This window comes from Crotalus tigris, unplaced genomic scaffold (assembly GCF_016545835.1).
Source record: "Crotalus tigris isolate CLP2741 ecotype Arizona unplaced genomic scaffold, ASM1654583v1 scf7180000024397.1630199, whole genome shotgun sequence".
Taxonomy (NCBI): Eukaryota; Metazoa; Chordata; class Lepidosauria; order Squamata; family Viperidae; genus Crotalus; species Crotalus tigris.
This window is the reverse complement of record NW_024100565.1, coordinates 302701-320790: the sequence shown is the minus strand read 5'-3', so window position 1 is coordinate 320790 and position 18090 is coordinate 302701. Positions and strand designations below refer to the sequence as shown.

The 18090-nt window shown below is 42.9% G+C and overlaps 1 protein-coding gene across 1 annotated transcript; it reads left to right on the top strand.

The window, feature by feature from the left end:
* The first annotated feature begins 3165 nt into the window (after window positions 1–3165).
* On the top strand, window positions 3166–8735 carry LOC120301809 (actin cytoskeleton-regulatory complex protein PAN1-like). Its single transcript, XM_039329450.1, has 3 exons — window positions 3166–4351; window positions 4771–4882; window positions 8501–8735. The coding sequence occupies exons 1-3, from the start codon at window positions 3668–3670 to the stop codon at window positions 8578–8580; spliced, it is 876 nt and encodes a 291-aa protein (XP_039185384.1). The 5' UTR covers window positions 3166–3667; the 3' UTR covers window positions 8581–8735.
* The last annotated feature ends 9355 nt before the right edge of the window (window positions 8736–18090 follow it).

The following is an 18090-nucleotide window of genomic DNA, read 5'->3' as shown; positions in this document are numbered from 1 at the left end:
AAAGCCTTTTCTCCTGGACCCTGCCAGCTGAAATTCCTTGACCAATAGGGTCCACAGCATTAATTGTTAATAATATTCCCTTTTAATTCTACCCTACTTTAAAGCTTTTCCCATGAACTATTACCTTTTGTACTGTAGTCCCAGGATGCCAGTTTAAGAGAGTTCAACCCAAAGAAAATTGCATCTTATTGCACTGAAGTCCAAATCTTAGCGCTCTGTGTAAAGCCAACCAGAGGCATCCAAATCTTGCTAAATATAAGAAGGCATTATATTGCTTTAGTCACAGATTGAGATGCATCAACATGGTTAACTAATGGTGATTTCCCATAACAGTTCCAACACAAGTTGATAGGTTATGTCATTTGACATCAAATTGGAAGACTAAATTACATTGGCTTTCTAAAACCAGCCTTCTGTTTTGGCATGGACAAAGTCATGAAATTCTTTGATGGGAAGATATGATAAGATATGATACAATAAAAAGGAAAGTGGCAGAAATGAGGACCAGAAAAATGAAGAATCAATTCATGGGAAAAGTAACAGAATGAAATGTGTCCTGAAATACAAAATATTTCGGATGTTATAATAAGCTAAAAATACAATATTGTAAGTTGTGGTATTAGAACAACATACATACAGGCAATAAATGTTAAGGAAATGTTGTGAAATATAATTGAAAGCCATCATTTAGAGGTATGTAATAATTTCCCTGAGAGCATAGATATGTTCTATTAAATTCAGTATGTCTATACATCTCTATCTTAGTTGAAGCTTAGATGGGCATGGCCTAATTGCCCTGTTATCAGAACAAGCCAGCAAACATTTTTGGAAGACAAGAATGGGAGTGGGGGGTGGGTAGGAGGGAGAATTTATTTTTTAAAATAATTATATTGCTAGTGACATACAAAAATCTACAACTGGATAAAGATAATATGGGAAAATCCTAAATATTTATAATGGTGAAGTGAAGTAAACATAACTCCCACAGAAATAATAAAAGGAAAAGGTCCAATGTAAAAAAAAAACCCTTATAGAATTTAGTTATTGAGCCTAACATTAAATTTGGACCATATATCAAGATAACATACCATCTTCTCTTCTTCAGGGCATAAAGACTTTAAAAAATAGATAAAACCATTTCCTGGATCTATTCCCGGAAGTCAAGTTGCATATAAAGTTAATAATTAAAACCAGGAGAGTAACTTCTTTTCCATTTAAATAAGATTATTCTCTTTGCTTTGTCCCAAGCTCAGTCAAACCAAAGCTTTCCATAATTTGACAAATCCCAGAGTTTAAAAATATAATTCAATTTGGGATCTTAATATATAATATCTCACCCCAAAATTATGCTAAAGATTTTTAATCTGAAACAATGCAATGCAGAACAAGACCAAATCAAGTGAGTTAAAGAACCTTTGCATTTCTTCTATTGCCAAGATAAGAAATCTAATGTCCACCTGTTTTAAACTTTCTTTGAGGAATCCAATAAACTCATTTTCAGATGAACTAGTAGACACTACCCTTCCATCATAAATGTGCCTTCTGAATGTAATTTTCTGCTACAGTTTTAAAATATTAATGTCTACCTTATATCATCTTTAGCATTTTTGTGTATTTTGGCTGGTGTGCTTTATTTGATCACAGCCCAACCTAGTAGTTCATTGCTCACTTTGCAGAGGGAGAAGCATCCCCTTAAATGGCAATCAACACCAGTACTACAAACTAACCTGTACATTTTGAACCAATGGAAATTTTTAAATTTGGGTTTTTTTAACCTAAGGGAACTTTTCTAGTATGGCCAATAATATTCTTAGACGAATAAAGGCAAATATACATGTCCCAAGTTAATGTAATATCGAATCTGGCTTTGTCATCGGAACCAGAGGTTTATTCTTCCAAGCTTTTGGACTTGTGCTGGAGCCCATCTTCTGAGACAGGCAAGGAGACCCGAACTCATTGGTAGCCTCACACTGCAATGAACAAGGACATAACGTTCAATTTCACAGCTACTAAGGTTGTTGGCTGTACATGTACAAAAACAGCCAGGGAAATGATTGAAGCCTGGAAACGCACCCCTTGTCAGTCATCAGGAGTACTGATTTACCACAATCTTATCAAGTAATTTGTAACCAAGAGCTTGGCAACACAAAGAAACAACAGCCAATCACCAGACATCAACACACCAATCAACCAATAGGAAGGCAACACATAAATATGACTCGCAGAATAGCCCAAAGCACTTGTTCCAGTAGAGAGAAGTTCCCCGAAGATAGACTCCAGCGTGAAAGCTCAAAAGAGTAAACCTCTGGTCCTGGTGACCAACCCATATTTGATCTTGCAATATTCTCAGAGATTCCTGAAAATGTTTTTTTTTTTCCCAGTCACTTGAAGTAGAACTTAGACGTGTTTCATTTCTGCTCATGTGTACACTAAGGAAAGGCTTCTCATGCAGCTTGTAGTACTCTACCCATGACTCACTAGGTACAGTAGTTCACTAATCTCACAAGCAAAATTTAGAAACTGCTCCTCATGAGATAAACATGTTATTCAAAGGCATCTCCAAAAGTTCTCCAGCATGATAGATGTAGCATCCACCGATTGGGTAATCAAAGCCCTCCTGCTCAGATTTAGACTAAGACCAAACTTTAGCCACGCCTCCCTTGGGCGCTCCTTTCCCAGTTTTGTCTTAGTCTATGCTCAGAGAGGACACAGTTTTGTTAGCTCCTCAGCAATTGTTAGTTTAAATAGTGTAGCATTAGGATTGTTAATATAGCTTCCTGTAGTGTACTCTTTACATACTTTTTGTTTTTTTAGTAAAGGATAGTGAATTAGCAACCTTGGAGAGTTGCTTTCCAGAGGGCCTAATTGGCCTCGTGGATCTTCGGAGCTTTGCAGCTGAGGCAGTTTTCAGCTCAGAGTATCTGTTCAGCACACCGAGGGAGGCTTCCCTTGTGTCTGATAACAATTTTTATTGCCAGCGTTTCTGGAGAATTCAGCCGATTACCAGAGCTTCCCTCTTGCCTCGTGGCCACGAGGCTCTATCCAGGATCGCACAGAGACTCCCCCAGGCTGCAGAATCGCAAGTAGTTTGTGGTGCCTTATAGCTGTAAGGGGGGAAGTGTGTGTGGTTCCCTCCGTCTTTTTGCCTGCCTGAACAGGGACTTCAAAGATGAGGCTGGAGAAGCTGTCTTACAGCTCTGACTAAGAGGAGAGGCCATTTTTAGGCACAAAGAAGACCTGCGGCCGCCATTTTGAATTTGGTGCTGGGCGTGGTCTCCATTTTAAGGTTGCTGTTTGCCTCCAATTCAGGCCTAGCATTAGTGACTCACTGCGTTGGGTCCTCTTGGGGGTTTAGCTGTTGTTTTTTCGACGCATTGCTTCTCAGAGATTTATTACAAAAGTAAAATAAAATAAGATAAAATAAAATAAAAATAATAATAACAATAATAACACCTATTATCTTAAATTGTGGGGTTCCTGACCTGTTCTGTTTAGCTCCCGGCGCTGTGCCGGCAGGGCCCAGCAGACAGTTTTAGACAGCTGTTCTGGCTGTTTGCCATTGTGGTTGTCTTAGGGCGTGGGAAGCTTCCCTCCCGGACAACTTGATCTGCGTAGTTACCCCCACCCCAGGGCTTCTCCTACCTGGAAAGCCTGGGCACAATGGCAGATGGTGAGTCTCCTCAGGCTTTGCAGGGTTCTGATATTCCCCCCATTCAAGCAAAACGCAGATCCTCTGATTCAAATACAGGGGGGAAGGAAAAAAGCTAAAACCAAGCATTTATCAACCAAAGAACCCTCCAAGACTGCTGAGCGAGAGGCCTCGAGGAGACACCAGGCACTGGAGCAAGAGTTCTCCAAAGCACAAAGGCTCAGGTCCAGAGAAGCTGAATTGGTTCCCCCTGCTTCTCTGGCCAGCTCACCTTATGAGCCCTCACTGGTGCCGTCTTATCAAGCCCCCAGGGCAGGGTCTCCTCAAGGGGGAACTGAACAGGTCAGTCTATCTGCCCCTAGACAACATATCCCTATATCCCCTCTGCCAGGGCCTTCCATTTCTCCTGCTAACATTAGTACGCATACTCCTGAGACCACCGCTGCTGGTGTGCCTTCAGCTGAGCGATCCTTATGGGCTCAACAGTTTCAGAGCTTTATGCACCAGGCCTTCAATCAATTCATGTCTTCTTCCTTAGCAGCTGGTCCCTCACAGGTTTCACCTTCTCCACCCTTGCCCGCAGACCGCACTGGACGTCCCCAGTCAGCGGGTTCAGGTATTTCTGAGACTTCATCTCAGTTTGGGGAGACTGAATCTGTTGACCTGGTGACAACTGAAGGACCTATGTCTGAGGATGAGGAGGTAAATCAGGATCCAACCCCAACATCGGGGCTTTTTGATCCAAACCTATTAAAATCTCTTTTGTTAAAAGCCTGCACAACAGCCAACCTGGTCTCGGAGCAGGAACCCAAGCCATCTACCTTGGCTGTGCAAGAGTCAAACCCTTTGTTTGTTAGAAAGGTGGTAGAGGAAAAACAAGTTCCTTGTCCAGCTGTTTTCCACGAGACGGTGGAAAAAGAGTGGACCTCACTGGCCACCCTATCCTCTCCTAGCAGCACAGAAAAGAGATTGCATAATGTATCTTCTGCATTCTCTTCCCTTCTAGAGGTTCCCAAAGTGGACGCTCCATTAACATCTTTGTTCTCCACATCCACTGTTCCTGGAGACATGGCCGAACATCTCAAGGTGGAAGATAAACGTTTTGAGTTTTCTCTCCGCAGGGCTCACCAGGCCTCTGCCTGGGCCATCAGGGCGTCTTCGTCCTCGTCCTTTTTCGCGAGAACTTCTATCATGTGGCTCCGGGAACTACAGGCATTAATTCCTCCAGACCAGGTACGCGCACAACATACTCTAGGTAAACTAGTAACAGCGGCGGAATACATGTCAGATGCTTCCCTCAACTCCACCAAATTTTCGGCCAGATCTATTGCAGCCACAGTTGCGTCCCGCAGATTCATGTGGCTCAAACAGTGGAGGGCTGACCTAAAGTCAAGATGGCATCTTGCTACAGACACCTACAGTGGCAAGAATTTATTTGGCCAAATCCTATTGCCGTACCTAGTTGAAGGGAAGGATAAGAGAAAAGCCTTAGCTCATCCGTCCAAGAAGACGGATAGGAGACCTCAACAAGAATTTCGCAGGCAGTCCTTCAGGGCCGGAAGTTCTTGGGAATGGAGGCAGCCCTTTCGATCAGGGCAGTCCTGGGATTGGCCCAGAGGTTCCCGATCCTTCTCCCCCAGACAGGATCGCCAACAGGACCGCCAGAATTCAGGAGCCAGGGGTCAGTTCCAGACCAAGCGACCCTTCAGGGGGGCGGGAGGCCGTTCATTCCGAAGGTCTAAGTGATGCCAGATTGGACCCTCCCATAGGCGGACGCTTAACCCTGTTCAGCGACACTTGGGAGGTCACCACAAACGATACCTGGGTGAGAGAGACCATAAGATTCGGTCTAGCCCTAGAACTAAAGTCCATACCACCAGACCGTTTCCTTCAGTGCCCCGCCTCAAGACACGCACACAAGGCCGAACTAGTAGACACAGCAATATCACACTTATTAGAAATAAGAGCCATAGAATCAGTTCCTCCGGAACAAAAAGGAAAAGGGTTCTACTCCATTCTCTTCGTGGTTCCCAAGCCCTCAGGGGGATGGAGAGCAATATTAGATCTAAAGGGACTCAACCGCTTCCTAATCTACAGGAAGTTCAAAATCCAGTCCCTCAAGTCCATTCTAGCAAGTGTCAGGAAGGGAGATTACCTCTCCTCCATAGACCTGACAGAAGCCTACCTTCATGTTCCTATCAGACCACATCACCGCAGATTCCTCCGCTTCTGCCATGCAAACAGACATTATCAGTACAGGGCACTTCCCTTCGGTCTATCCTCGGCACCACGGGTATTCACAAAGATACTGGCAGTATTAGCGGCACATCTCAGATTAATACCGGTAAGAGTACAATGTGACCTGGACGATATAATCATCCAGTCCAGTTCATTCCACACTGCTCAACTAGATCTACAGACTACAATAGAGACACTTCAGAGACACGGCTTCTCAGTAAATTTCAAGAAGAGCCACACCACCCCTACCACTCGGATCTTGCATCTAGGGGCGGTGATAGATTCAGACCTATGCAAGGTCTACCTCTCCCAGGAACGCAGGGACGGTATCAGATCCTTAGTTCACAGGATCCAGAGAGAGAAGGTAGTTCCCCTTGTCCAGTTGTCACAGCTGTTGGGGAAGATGATTTCTTGCCTAGGAATAGTGCCGTGGGCCAGTCTTCATTCCAGACATCTACAATGGTTCCTGCTTCCCTTCCAGAAGCGGAACATGAGTGCCTCCACACGGAAGGTGAGAGTTCCGTACCACACTCTACAGTCACTCAGATGGTGGGGGTCACCAGCCATACACAAGGGGACATTCTTCAAGGAGCCTCACAGACTTATCCTGACCACGGACGCCAGTCTGTTCGGTTGGGGAGCGCACACGCAGACACATATGGCTCAGGGTCAATGGTCCAAGCACGACCTCACGCACAATATAAATTGGCTAGAACTCAGGGCAATACACCTGGCTCTTTGCCAGTTCTCCAACATAGTGAAGGGGAATCATGTCCTGGTAATGACGGACAATGTCGCAGCCAAGGCTCATATCAACAGACAGGGAGGGACCAAATCTTGGTCCCTCATGCAGGAGGCCCTAGCATTGGGTCTGTGGGCAGAATCCCATCTGAAATCCATCAGAGCAGAACACATTTCCGGGGAGGAGAATCGTCAGGCAGATTCTCTAAGCAGAGCGACGATAGACCACTCGGAGTGGCGATTGGAACCGAACCTCTTCAGGGAAATATCGGAGAGGTTCGGGCAGCCTCAGGTAGACCTGTTTGCTTCGCCAGCAAATGCTCAGCTTCCCAGGTATTTCACGCGGTTTCCGTCACGGGGGGGGGGGGCGGAGGGAACGGACGCGCTACGCAGCAGATGGCCCAAGGGACTTCTGTATGCCTTCCCTCCACTTCCCCTGATTCCAGCTGTCATCAGGAAACTCCTATTAGAGGGGGCAGTATTAATCTTGCTGGTCCCACATTGGCCAAGGCGTCCTTGGTTTGCAGATCTCGTGGACCTATCGATCTCCCCACCTTGGAAGATTCCAGCAGATCGCATCTCCCTCAGTCAGGGTCAGCTCCAACATCCGGACCCGCAGTGGCTTCAACTAGCCGCTTGGCACTTGAAAGGGAGAGCTTAATTAGACAGTCCTATTCGACTGGAGTGATTGCTATAATTCAAGCCTCCAGACGTCCCTCCACTAACAGGATCTACGATGCCACGTGGAAAAGTTTCTGTGCATGGTATAACACCAGGAGGGTCAACCCACTGGCTACCACCATTCCGATATTATTGGACTACCTTTTAGACGGACTAAACAGGGGACTGTCTCACAATACCATCCGTAGGCAGATCGCAGCATTATCCACAGTCCTCATTTGTGGGGATCAGGTACAGCTATCTCATCATCCAGCTGTTACGGCCTTCCTTAAGGGAGCCGTTAATACAGGTCCCCCTGTAGTACACAGATATCCCACATGGGACCTGCCAAGGGTTCTGCAGGTTCTTACCAGTTCACCATTTGAACCCATCAGATTTTGTTCACTACACTTCCTTTCATTGAAAGTAGCCTTTTTGATAGCCATCACCTCAGCAAGACGCATCTCGGAACTTGCTGCACTCTCGATCAGGGAGGATCTTTGTGTTTTTCTGGATGACAGAGTGATCCTAAAATTGGACCCTTCTTTCATTCCGAAAGTCAATACTAGCTTCCACAGGTATCAAGATCTGATTCTTCCGGACTTTTGTCCGCGACCTTCTCACCGTCTTGAAAGATTGTGGCATACATTAGACGTACGCAGGGCTTTGCATCACTATGTGAAGCGAACCGCTGCATTTCGTAGATCGGAGGCCTTGTTTGTGTCTTTCCAATCTTCTTCCATGGGTCTGAAAGTATCATCCTCGACCATTGGTAGATGGATTAGGGCCTGCATCTCTCACGCTTACAGGACTCAGTCTCTTCCTGTTCCTCCTCACATCACTGCTCATTCTACACGTAGCGCTGCTACATCTGCGGCCTGGTCCACTCAGGCCTTGATTGAGGAAATTTGCAGGGCAGCCACCTGGGCTTCCCCCTCTTCATTTATAAGGCATAACAAGCTTGATAAATTCGCTGCCTCAGACGCATCCTTCGGCAGAAGGGTTCTGCAGCAGGTAGTCTCTACGCATGAGCCACAAGCCTAGACTTCCCTCCCGACAGGGACACGGGTGGCTTTGGTATGTCCCAATCGGTGGATGCTACATCTATCATGCTGGAGAAGGGGCGTTGTCTTACCTGAACACCTTTTTTCAGCATGAAGATGTAGCATCCACACCCACCCTTAACACTTAGTCTAGGCAGATTTTTTTCAGGAGGAGCTACTGTGTCGGACCTAATGAATGCTTCGCCTCGACAAAACTGGGAAAGGAGCGCCCAAGGGAGGCGTGGCTAAAGTTTGGTCTTAGTCTAAATCTGAGCAGGAGGGCTTTGATTACCCAATCGGTGGATGCTACATCTTCATGCTGAGAAAAGGCGTTCAGGTAAGACAACGCCCCTTATCTTTCCTATTCTTGTGTAAATAATGAGGCTTCTTTAATGCTTCAAAAAGAGTTCCTTCTTAAGCATTCCTTCTTGTAAGCAATTTGTATAGCTTATTCTTTCTATGTATGTACAAATCTGTTACTGTTATTAACTCAACCAGAAACAAAAATGTCTTAAGCTGATTCTAACAAAGTACCTTGTGGTGATTCCATCTGGGTAAAAATGCACAGGCAAACAAGAAGCTACAAAGCTCTTGTAACCTTTTATTTAAAGCCTATACCCCAAAACCTGCTTTTTGTGAAAGTATCATAAACAATTATATTATGGCTATTGTTGTTTAATAGCACAGGTTCTAGCTATGTATCCTAAAGCCCATTGTGCTTTTTCTTTAAAGAACCCAGAATATAAGTAACCTCACAATATGTCTGTTGTGGGTCAAACTGAGGGAGAATATGAGGGAGATGATGAGTAGTTTGATACTCATGAATTAAGTTTGGAATCTGAAATGAAACTGAGTGGGCCATCAATTCAACATCCTTTTGCCACAGCATGACCAACTTCATTTTTTAAAACTTACCGCACAAAACATTATTTTGGTTCTTGTTACCTCTGTTCTGCGCAATGAAGCAAAATATCCCATCTGTTTCTAAGCATGCTTAGATTTTTTTTTACCCCCCCCCCCCCATGATGGCTGTTAATTTTGAACCCAGCATGAAGGACAGTTATAACTGTAAACTGTGTGATTTGCTGCAATTCCGCTTGGGCACTAAATTCTATTTTATAACTTTCATTTTGATCAAGCTATTAAAATCATTATGTTTGGGGAGGACACATTTTAATTTAATCACTATGCAGATTTCAATCACACTTTCTGATTAAATGTGTAAAAGACTGGGCCACTGCAATTATGGAGATATGGAAAAATAAAAAATATTTTGTGGGAATATTTTTCCTTTGAATATTTACAAAAATCGATCCTCTTGCCATTAATCGGGCACCAGTTGGGAAAGTGAACATTGCAAAATGAAAACTATTGCTGTGGTCAGCTAGGTAGGATATGCACAATGAACATAGTTTGTGTGGAAGCTATTATTTTTAGACATTTTTCCTTCTGTCTCCCCCAAAGAAGCTGTTTTGCTGCAAAGCAAAGGGCCAGGCAGGCTTCAACATAATTTATCTTGATTTTCAAGACTGTTTCTGACCTCCACTTGGACTCCATACACATTCATGGCAGAATCTCCATTCATGGCTTGAAGAATCAGGCCTTTTGTGGCAGCCATTTTATGACAAAATCCACAATAGGGAAGGGAAGAAACATCTTGTATAGGGCAAGTGTGAACCATGAAAGAATAGAGGCAGGAGTTCATTTGGGAATGAGGACTTATATTCAGGATAAACTTAAGAGTTCCAGATTTTTTTATTATTGTAAATTAAGTTAATATTGATTAATGGCGGTCTTCAGACAAGTGTATAAAGAACATTCATGATATGGCCTCAATATTTAAATGATATCTCCAGAGAATTGCCTATCTCATGCTGCAAGCAATTCATGGTTTCTCCAAGTATTCAGTAACTCCAGTAATTGTGGGTCCTTCAGGAGTACAAATTAGGGACTGTATGGAAAAAATCTGTGTAAGTGGCTGTTAAGATCTGACACCAATTTGATAGCATATAATCAATTAATCAATCCATCAGTAAGTCAGTCAACCAAAATATTTCAAGAAAGGGGTTCTTCCTAGCTCTTTGACATTATTTATTTATTGTGTGGGGCTTAATAACCCACCCCCATATGTCCTGATAACCACTCTTCCAAATAACAAGTAATGAGATTCACTTTCAAGCATGTCATATATAAGATAGCTTCCAGAGTCTGTTGCTTGGAAAACTTGTGTGAGGCTCACTGCTGCCTTTAGGTAGGCAACCTGCTCTGGAATTGCTGGCATGTGAGAGCCTTGGGGAAAGGAAAGACATATTTTCTTTTTCTCTTTCTTGGACTAAGAACGAGGCAATTTAGGCCTGTATCTCTATGTCTAAGCAGGCAATAGAGGCAGAAAAAATAGGGCCTTATTCAGAAGTGGTCTTCTCTGGAAATCTCATATGGGGCCAATGATATGGTTCTATCTAGTCACATTCTCTCCCTTGTCTTCTCTTTCTACTGAAAACCAAACAGGTAAATGCTGTCCCTGGAACATTTTAGAGCTAAAAGAAAGAATATTGGGTCTCCCAGCTGTACCATAACTAGATTGGGGCCATGATGGAGGAGAAGCTAGTGGACACCCATTTGTGAAGGGGCCAGTTCCTAAACCATAGCAAGGAAATCAAAGCTTAGCAAGCTGAAATAGCCAAGCTGAAGGAACAGGACAACAGCCATGTGATGAGTTGAGCAGTTTCTCGCTAGGCCAACAACCAGACTAGATAAAACAAGAATGACTTTATTTGATGAAAAAAAATCTTGCCAACAGATTTTTTTAATGGAATAATGCACATCTCCCTTGCAAACCCTGGTGACCTTAAGCCATTGTGTGTAAACATTACTAATGCAATATATTTGGACTAATTATATTATGTGACTGCTGCTGTTTTTGAATTTTAAAAAATAATCCCATAAACTTACTGTTCATTGTCCCATTTATTACCCAGGGTTCTCAGGCATAAGACTCTAAATGCCGCTGAGACCTTGTGTAGTTATATCACCTTCTGTCCTAATACATTTTTTTGATAAGAACATTGATGGAAGAAAGTGTGCAAAACATTGGGAAATAAAAAATAGAAGGCAATATTCTCCATTCTGACAACTTTGGGCACTTCTAGATAACGTTGGCTAGGTGACTTTGGGCCAGTCACTTCTCTTACAACCCAACCTACCTCACAGGGTTGTTATTGTAGGGAAAATAAGAGGAAAAGGGAGTATTAGGTATGTTCACTGCCTTGAGTTATTTAAAAAATTATAAAGGCAATCCAATCAATCTATTTCTTCCATTGCCCAATTCTTCCATTTCCCCTTGGAACTTGATCAGGGTGGAATTGAGTTGTTTTAATTGTTTGCAAAGAATTATAACCACTCAGCCCTTGCCTTTCTTAACCAAGGATAGTACAGGGGGCTGTCAATCAGTCATGGTTGAGCCACTGGAATACTGTAACTAATGCCCAACAACTCTCTAAAAGAAGGCAAATGACCAGCTGAGTGCAAGGAATATAAATCCTTCTATTCTCTACCATCCAGTCAGAGCTGAAGAAGCTTATTGGATGAGAAGTGAAACGTCTTCAAACGTCTTGCCTCATGAAAAAAGCACTTTTGGGACAACCATGACCTGGATGACTAAGAATCTCCATAGACATTTATAAATACTCGTGCACATATATTAGATATTTATTGCTGTACTTCCTTATTTTATACAAAAATATAACACCATTCAGAGCCGTTCAAGATATGGGACACTCTGAAATCTAGCAAGGCAAATGACGTTTTCCAGGTGTTGTCACAATTTACACAATGTACAGTATGTTATAGCTAATTGCTGCCCCAGATTATGTCTTTGTAAACCGGGCCTACATTTTTTTTCTGTTAACAACCCTGTAATCCCTTGCATTGGAATGGAGTTGGGGTGATTGAATGGAGCTGAGGCTTTATTGTTGGGGATGCCCTTCCTGACACCTATGCGGAGTTCACACCAGATATTTTATCTTTGTGCCCAGAGAGAGAAATATCTGCTGCTACCTAGAATCGAACTCACACCCTCCTGATTGTGAGGTGAGAGCTCTACCTCTAGGCCACCACACCGCTTTTCTCTAGGCCAGCGGTTCTCAACCTATGGTTCACGACCCCTTTGGGGGTCGAACGACCCTTTCACAGGGGTCGCCTAAGACCATCGGAAAACACATATTTCCGATGGTCTTAGGAACCAAGACACCACTCCGCATCTATCTCCGCATGGCCTCCTCTGCCATTTGCAGAGAGAGAGACAGAGAGGCACTTTCGCTTCCCTTCTTTCTCTCTCTCTCTCAGGCGGACTTACCTCCTGCAGGGCTCCTGATTGGCCCTGCGCCCAGGTGTCCCACCCCCTGGGAGAAGTGTGGCCAGGGCCTTGTGGCCTTGGAGCCGCCTGGGGAAGCCCTGCGATCCCTGCTGGGAGCGGCCCACTGGAGGCTCCGCTGAGTGGGCCAGCCCTCCCGCAAGCCATGGCCCAAGGGAAACCAGCCCCTGCGATCCCCAGCCAGCCTGACCATTGGCCCCACTGGCCGGGAAGGCGCGCTGGAGTCTAGGCTGCCGGTAAGGAAGAAGGGGATGCAGCAATGGTAGGGGCCCGGCGCTGGCGGCGGCTTCTTTGCCCTCCTCTTCCTCCTCCCCTTCTTCCTCTTGCCGCCCCCCAGGTGGCTCAGGCGGGCACTGGGACAAGAAGTGTGCCTGGGGGGAGCAGACGGGCTGGCAAAGGGGCTGGCAGGGACCGCGTGGCATTAGCCCCCACCACGGCTTCATCGATGGGCAGAGGGCGAGGCTGGGCAGCGCTTAGTCCCAGCGAGGGCGGCGGCCGGGCTGGGGGCGGCGGGGATCCCCGATAATGCTGCCATAAGAGAGAGAGAGAAAAAGAGTGAAACAGAGGAAAGAGAGAGAAAGAGAAAGGAAACAGAAAGAGAAAGAGAGGAAAGAGAGAAAGAGGGAGAGAAAAGAGGAAAGATGGCAAGAGAGAGGAAAGAGAAATAGAGGAAAGAGAAAGGAAAGAGGAAAAAACAGGAAAAGAGGAAAGAAAGGGAAGAAAGAGAGAAAGAGGAGAGAGAAGAAAGGAAAGAGAAACAGGAAAAGAGGAAAGAGAAAGGGAGGAAACAGAAAGAGAGAGGAAAGAGGAGAAAGGGAAAGGGGGAGAGGAAAGAGAAAAAGAGAGGAAAGGGAAAGAGGAAAGAGGGAGAGAGAGGAAAGACAAAGAGAGGAAAGAGAGAGAAACAGGAAAAGAGAGAGGAAAGAGAGAGAGAGAGGAAAGAGAAAGAGAAGAGAGAGAGAGAGGGAGAGGAATGGCGCTTCTCCAACCAGGATGGGCGGAGCGGCCTTCCTGCCCCCCCTCCCTGGCCAGCTGGATGGGGGGTTGGGGTCACCACAAGATGAACTGTATCAAAGGGTCGCGGCATTAGGAAGGTTGAGAACCACTGCTCCAGGCCTAAATGATAAGTTTCAAACTACAATAGTCCTACAGCCACATTTTCCTAAAATTGCAGGTCATCATATCAAGACATATTTTAAATCAGCACAATGGCTGCACGGCATGTGGTAGTGAGGAAGTGTTATGTATCAGCTTTTCTGAGCTGGAAGCTTCCAGATATATTGTTGCCCCTCTAATTAGGAAATACCAGAGTTGAAGACCAACATACCTGGCCATGATATGAAACCACTCAACTTCGCGAAAAGGCCTACATTATTCCATAGTCATTTATTTTCATGTCTCAATGCAGAACTGTACTATATCCTCTTTGAGATGCCTCCCAAGGAGCTTGTCATATTATGTGGAATTCTGTGAAGAAATTTATGCTAGTTGCTGAAAAATAAATCATTTGCACATCAAACTATAAAGTTGGCAGCAGATTAATAATTCATCTGACCATTCAGTTATCGTTTTGTTTTCCCCCCACATGCCATAAAGATGCATGCAGAGGGTTTTTTTTTCCTGATATAATAAAATAAACTTCATCCTATTGTGTGGTCTAATTAATTCTGCCTAACACTGTAAGGAATTTCAGAGATCTTATTTTGCAGAATTAATCAAACTATATACTACCCATCTATCTAGGGCCTCAACCTTTCTACTTCATAACTCTCCCTATGTGGCCCTTGAAAAGTAGTCTAACCATAATTGCTGAAAATTAGTGATGTTGTTTCTTCCATTTTTAAAGTCAGAAATAGATGGAAACTAGGATATGCCCCAATAGAGATGTTATAACATTTAAAACAAAGAAAGCTAAGCCATCCAAAGCTACCCTGTGGCCAACTTTTTTAATATATGGACTGATGCAACAATCTTAAACTATTGCAAACATGCAAGATTTTGTATCATTGCTCCACCAACAACAGCACTTGGTCCCCTAACTGGGGTTCTGAAAGTTTACCTACCCCAGCTTAAAATAATTTCTACCAAAAATGAATCATTACATAGGGATAGTCCTCAATTTAGGAACACAATTGAGCTCAAAATTTCCATTGCTAGGCAAGGCAGTTGATAAGTGAGGTTTGTCCCCTTTAGGATGTTTTTTGCTATGGTTCTTAAGCAGCTCACTGCAATTGTTAAGTGAATCATGAGGTTGTTAAGTGAATCCGGCTTCCCGCACTGACTTTGCTTGTTGGAAGCCAGCTAGGAAGGTTACAAAAGGTGATCACATGATCCTGGGACAGTGCAACTGTCATAAGTACATGCCAGTTGCCAAGTGCCTGATCATGTGGCCATGGGGATGCTGCAACGGTTGTGTGAAAACCAGCCTGCAGTACTGCATTCTAACCACTGCACCACCATGGCTCAGAAGGTGCAAAACAAAACTTGTCACGTTCCAGCTGGTTTTGTGAAACTGGTTGATAGAAGACCTATAGGCTTTTAAAAATGATCTTAGCACCAGATTTCTCCTGGTTCCAAGGTGTCGGGATTGAGCTCGCACTCCATTGCCTCACAAGGACTGCTTGTGCTTACCAGCTCTGCAGCCCCCAATGGCATCAATATTGCAAATAAAGCACAGTTTCTGCTTTGTTGCATCTTAAATGCCAGCTCTTCTTGGCTCTAGTCTGGTAAAGCAAGGATTCCCACCCATTCATGATTGGCTTGTCCTTCATTCCAGTATATACAATCAGCTATAAACCCATTCAAGAAATCTTGTGACTTGAAAGAATAGAATAGAATAGAATAGAATAGAATAGAATAGAATAGAATAGAATAGAATAGAATAGAATAGAATAGAATAGAATAGAATAACAGAGTTGGAAGGGACCATGGAGGTCTTCTAGTTCAACCCCCTGCTCAGGCAGGAAACCCTATACCATTTCAGACAAACAGTTGTCCAATCTCTGCTTAAAAACTTCCAGTGTTGCAGCATTCACAACCTCTGCAGGTAAGTTGTTCCACTGATTAATTGTGCTAACTGTCAGGAAATTTCTTCTTAGTTCTAGGTTGCTTTCCTCCTTGATCCATTAAATTGAATTGAATTGAATCGAACTGAAAACTTTATCTGGCCAAGTGTGACTAGATATGCAAGTAATTTGTCTCTGGTACAGAAGCTGTCAAGTGTACATGCAAATCAACAGAATCATCATCATCATAATACCAAAAAGAGCGGGTAGTATAGAAGATAATAAGGATAAATAATAATACTACAACCATACTACATGGGCAGATGAACAAGACATTAGACAGCACTGTGAGAATTAGGTGTTCAGCAGAGTGATGGCACGAGGGAAGAAACTACCCCTGTGCCTAATTGTGTTGGCATGCAATGCCCTATAGCAGCAGCCTGAGGGAAGGAATTGAAACAGTTTATGTCCAGGATGTGAGTGGTTTGTAGATATCTTCTCAGCCGTCCTTCTGACACACACAATATATAGGTCTTTTAGAGAAGGCAGGCTGGTTGCAATTGTTCTTTCTGTAGTCTTAACTATCCATTGAAACTTGCACTTGTTCTGTTTGGTTGCTGTACCAAACAGTTACAAAAGTACAAATGATAGACTCAATAATTCCTCTGTAGAATTGTATTAACAGCTCCTGTGGCAATCTGAAACTTTTGAGTTGACACAGGAAGAACAGTTTTGGTGTCTTTTTAATGATGATTCTAATGTTAGATATCCATTTCAAGTCTTGGAAGATTATAGAACCCCAAAACATGAAGAACTCTAAATAAATATTGTTTTATTTTCCTCACCCATAATTCCTGTAATTTGGGATTACCGGGGAGTAAGAGAATACTACCTACATAGCATATGAAAGGGAAGGCCATATGTCTTTACAACATGTGACATGAATAGGTCAAAGTGACTACATGATACATAAAACTCAACTTCTTTTTTCTTTGTTGCTTCTTTCTTATATTCTGTGAAATAATCATATTGTATATACCACAATGTACATTTTATAGTACTGGATTCCATCTTGTTTCTGTTTTCAGAAGATGGCCTTATTTTTTTTTCTACTCCAGTAAAATCTTTCTGTTAATCATCTCAACAGCTTATTACTTAAATCCAACCTAGACAACTAGTAGTCTCAGGAAGTAAGTAGCAAAGTTTCTATATATTGGAACATTCTAGTTTAGCTAAAAGACAGAAAAATAAAATTATAGTTCTTTTCAATATTCTGTAGAAAACAATTAAAATATATAAAGTGGGATATTAAAATATGTAAAATTTATAATTTAATTATAAGATTACAAAGCTTTATAGTCTAATAATTCTGGTGTATTTTGCATAACAGTGAACAATTGCTTCCTTAAAGCACACAGTAGAATCATTTACTTGATGCTGGAGATTAAGTTAATTATGGATCCCCTGGCTTTGACTAATGGTTTTAATAATCACATTACTGTAAAATTAACTTATTCCTTACCATGCTTATAGCACTAATGATGAGAATTATAAAATTTATGCATCTTCAAAGTAAAATTGGCATGGAAAGCTGCTTCTAAATACAGCGGCTCCATGGAGAACATTTAATGGGTATCCAATCACTTCTGATTCTTCTCTCATTTATCCTCACCACTCGTTTACTAATTTCTTCTGCTTCCAAAATCTCATGGCAATTACTAGTTCACAAGCTAAAGTGTGAACTGTTTCCTGGAGAAGCTGTAAAACACATTTTACCTATAACCAATGCTTGGATTTGGGAAAGGTCATGCAGGAGTAAAAACAGGCATGACCATAATGCTCATGTCATCATCAGGAAAGGAGAATTTGAGTCATGTGAAGACATTGTAAAATGATAAGGGGTACTGCTTCCATTTTTCCAGGAGTATTCTGAAATATTCATGGACAATTCAGGTTTCTAATAATTCTGTTAGTTTTCCCTGTCTTCGTAATTATCCTTCCTCATATTACACTCTGGGCACTAATTTAAAAAAAAAATAGGCAAGCATTGTGTGGTTACTGTTTGAAAGGATAATTTTTCCCCAAATTTTTAGAGGTATCCTTTTTAAAATGACACTCCAACTTGATCACTGGAGATATCATTTTGGGAGAGAGCACAACTGGAAATAAGACACAGCACATGGGATTTGTAGGGATAATTCCCACCACTATTGATTTTATTAATTTTACCGAAATGTCTTATTCTCCCATGTTAGGATTACCAGACTTGGAATTTGTTTGATTATTTATTTCTGTAAAAGAAAATACACAGATGGGAATGAATACATGCATGAACATCTCTAACACTGAGTCTCATGGCATGCCCACTTACCTGGTACAATC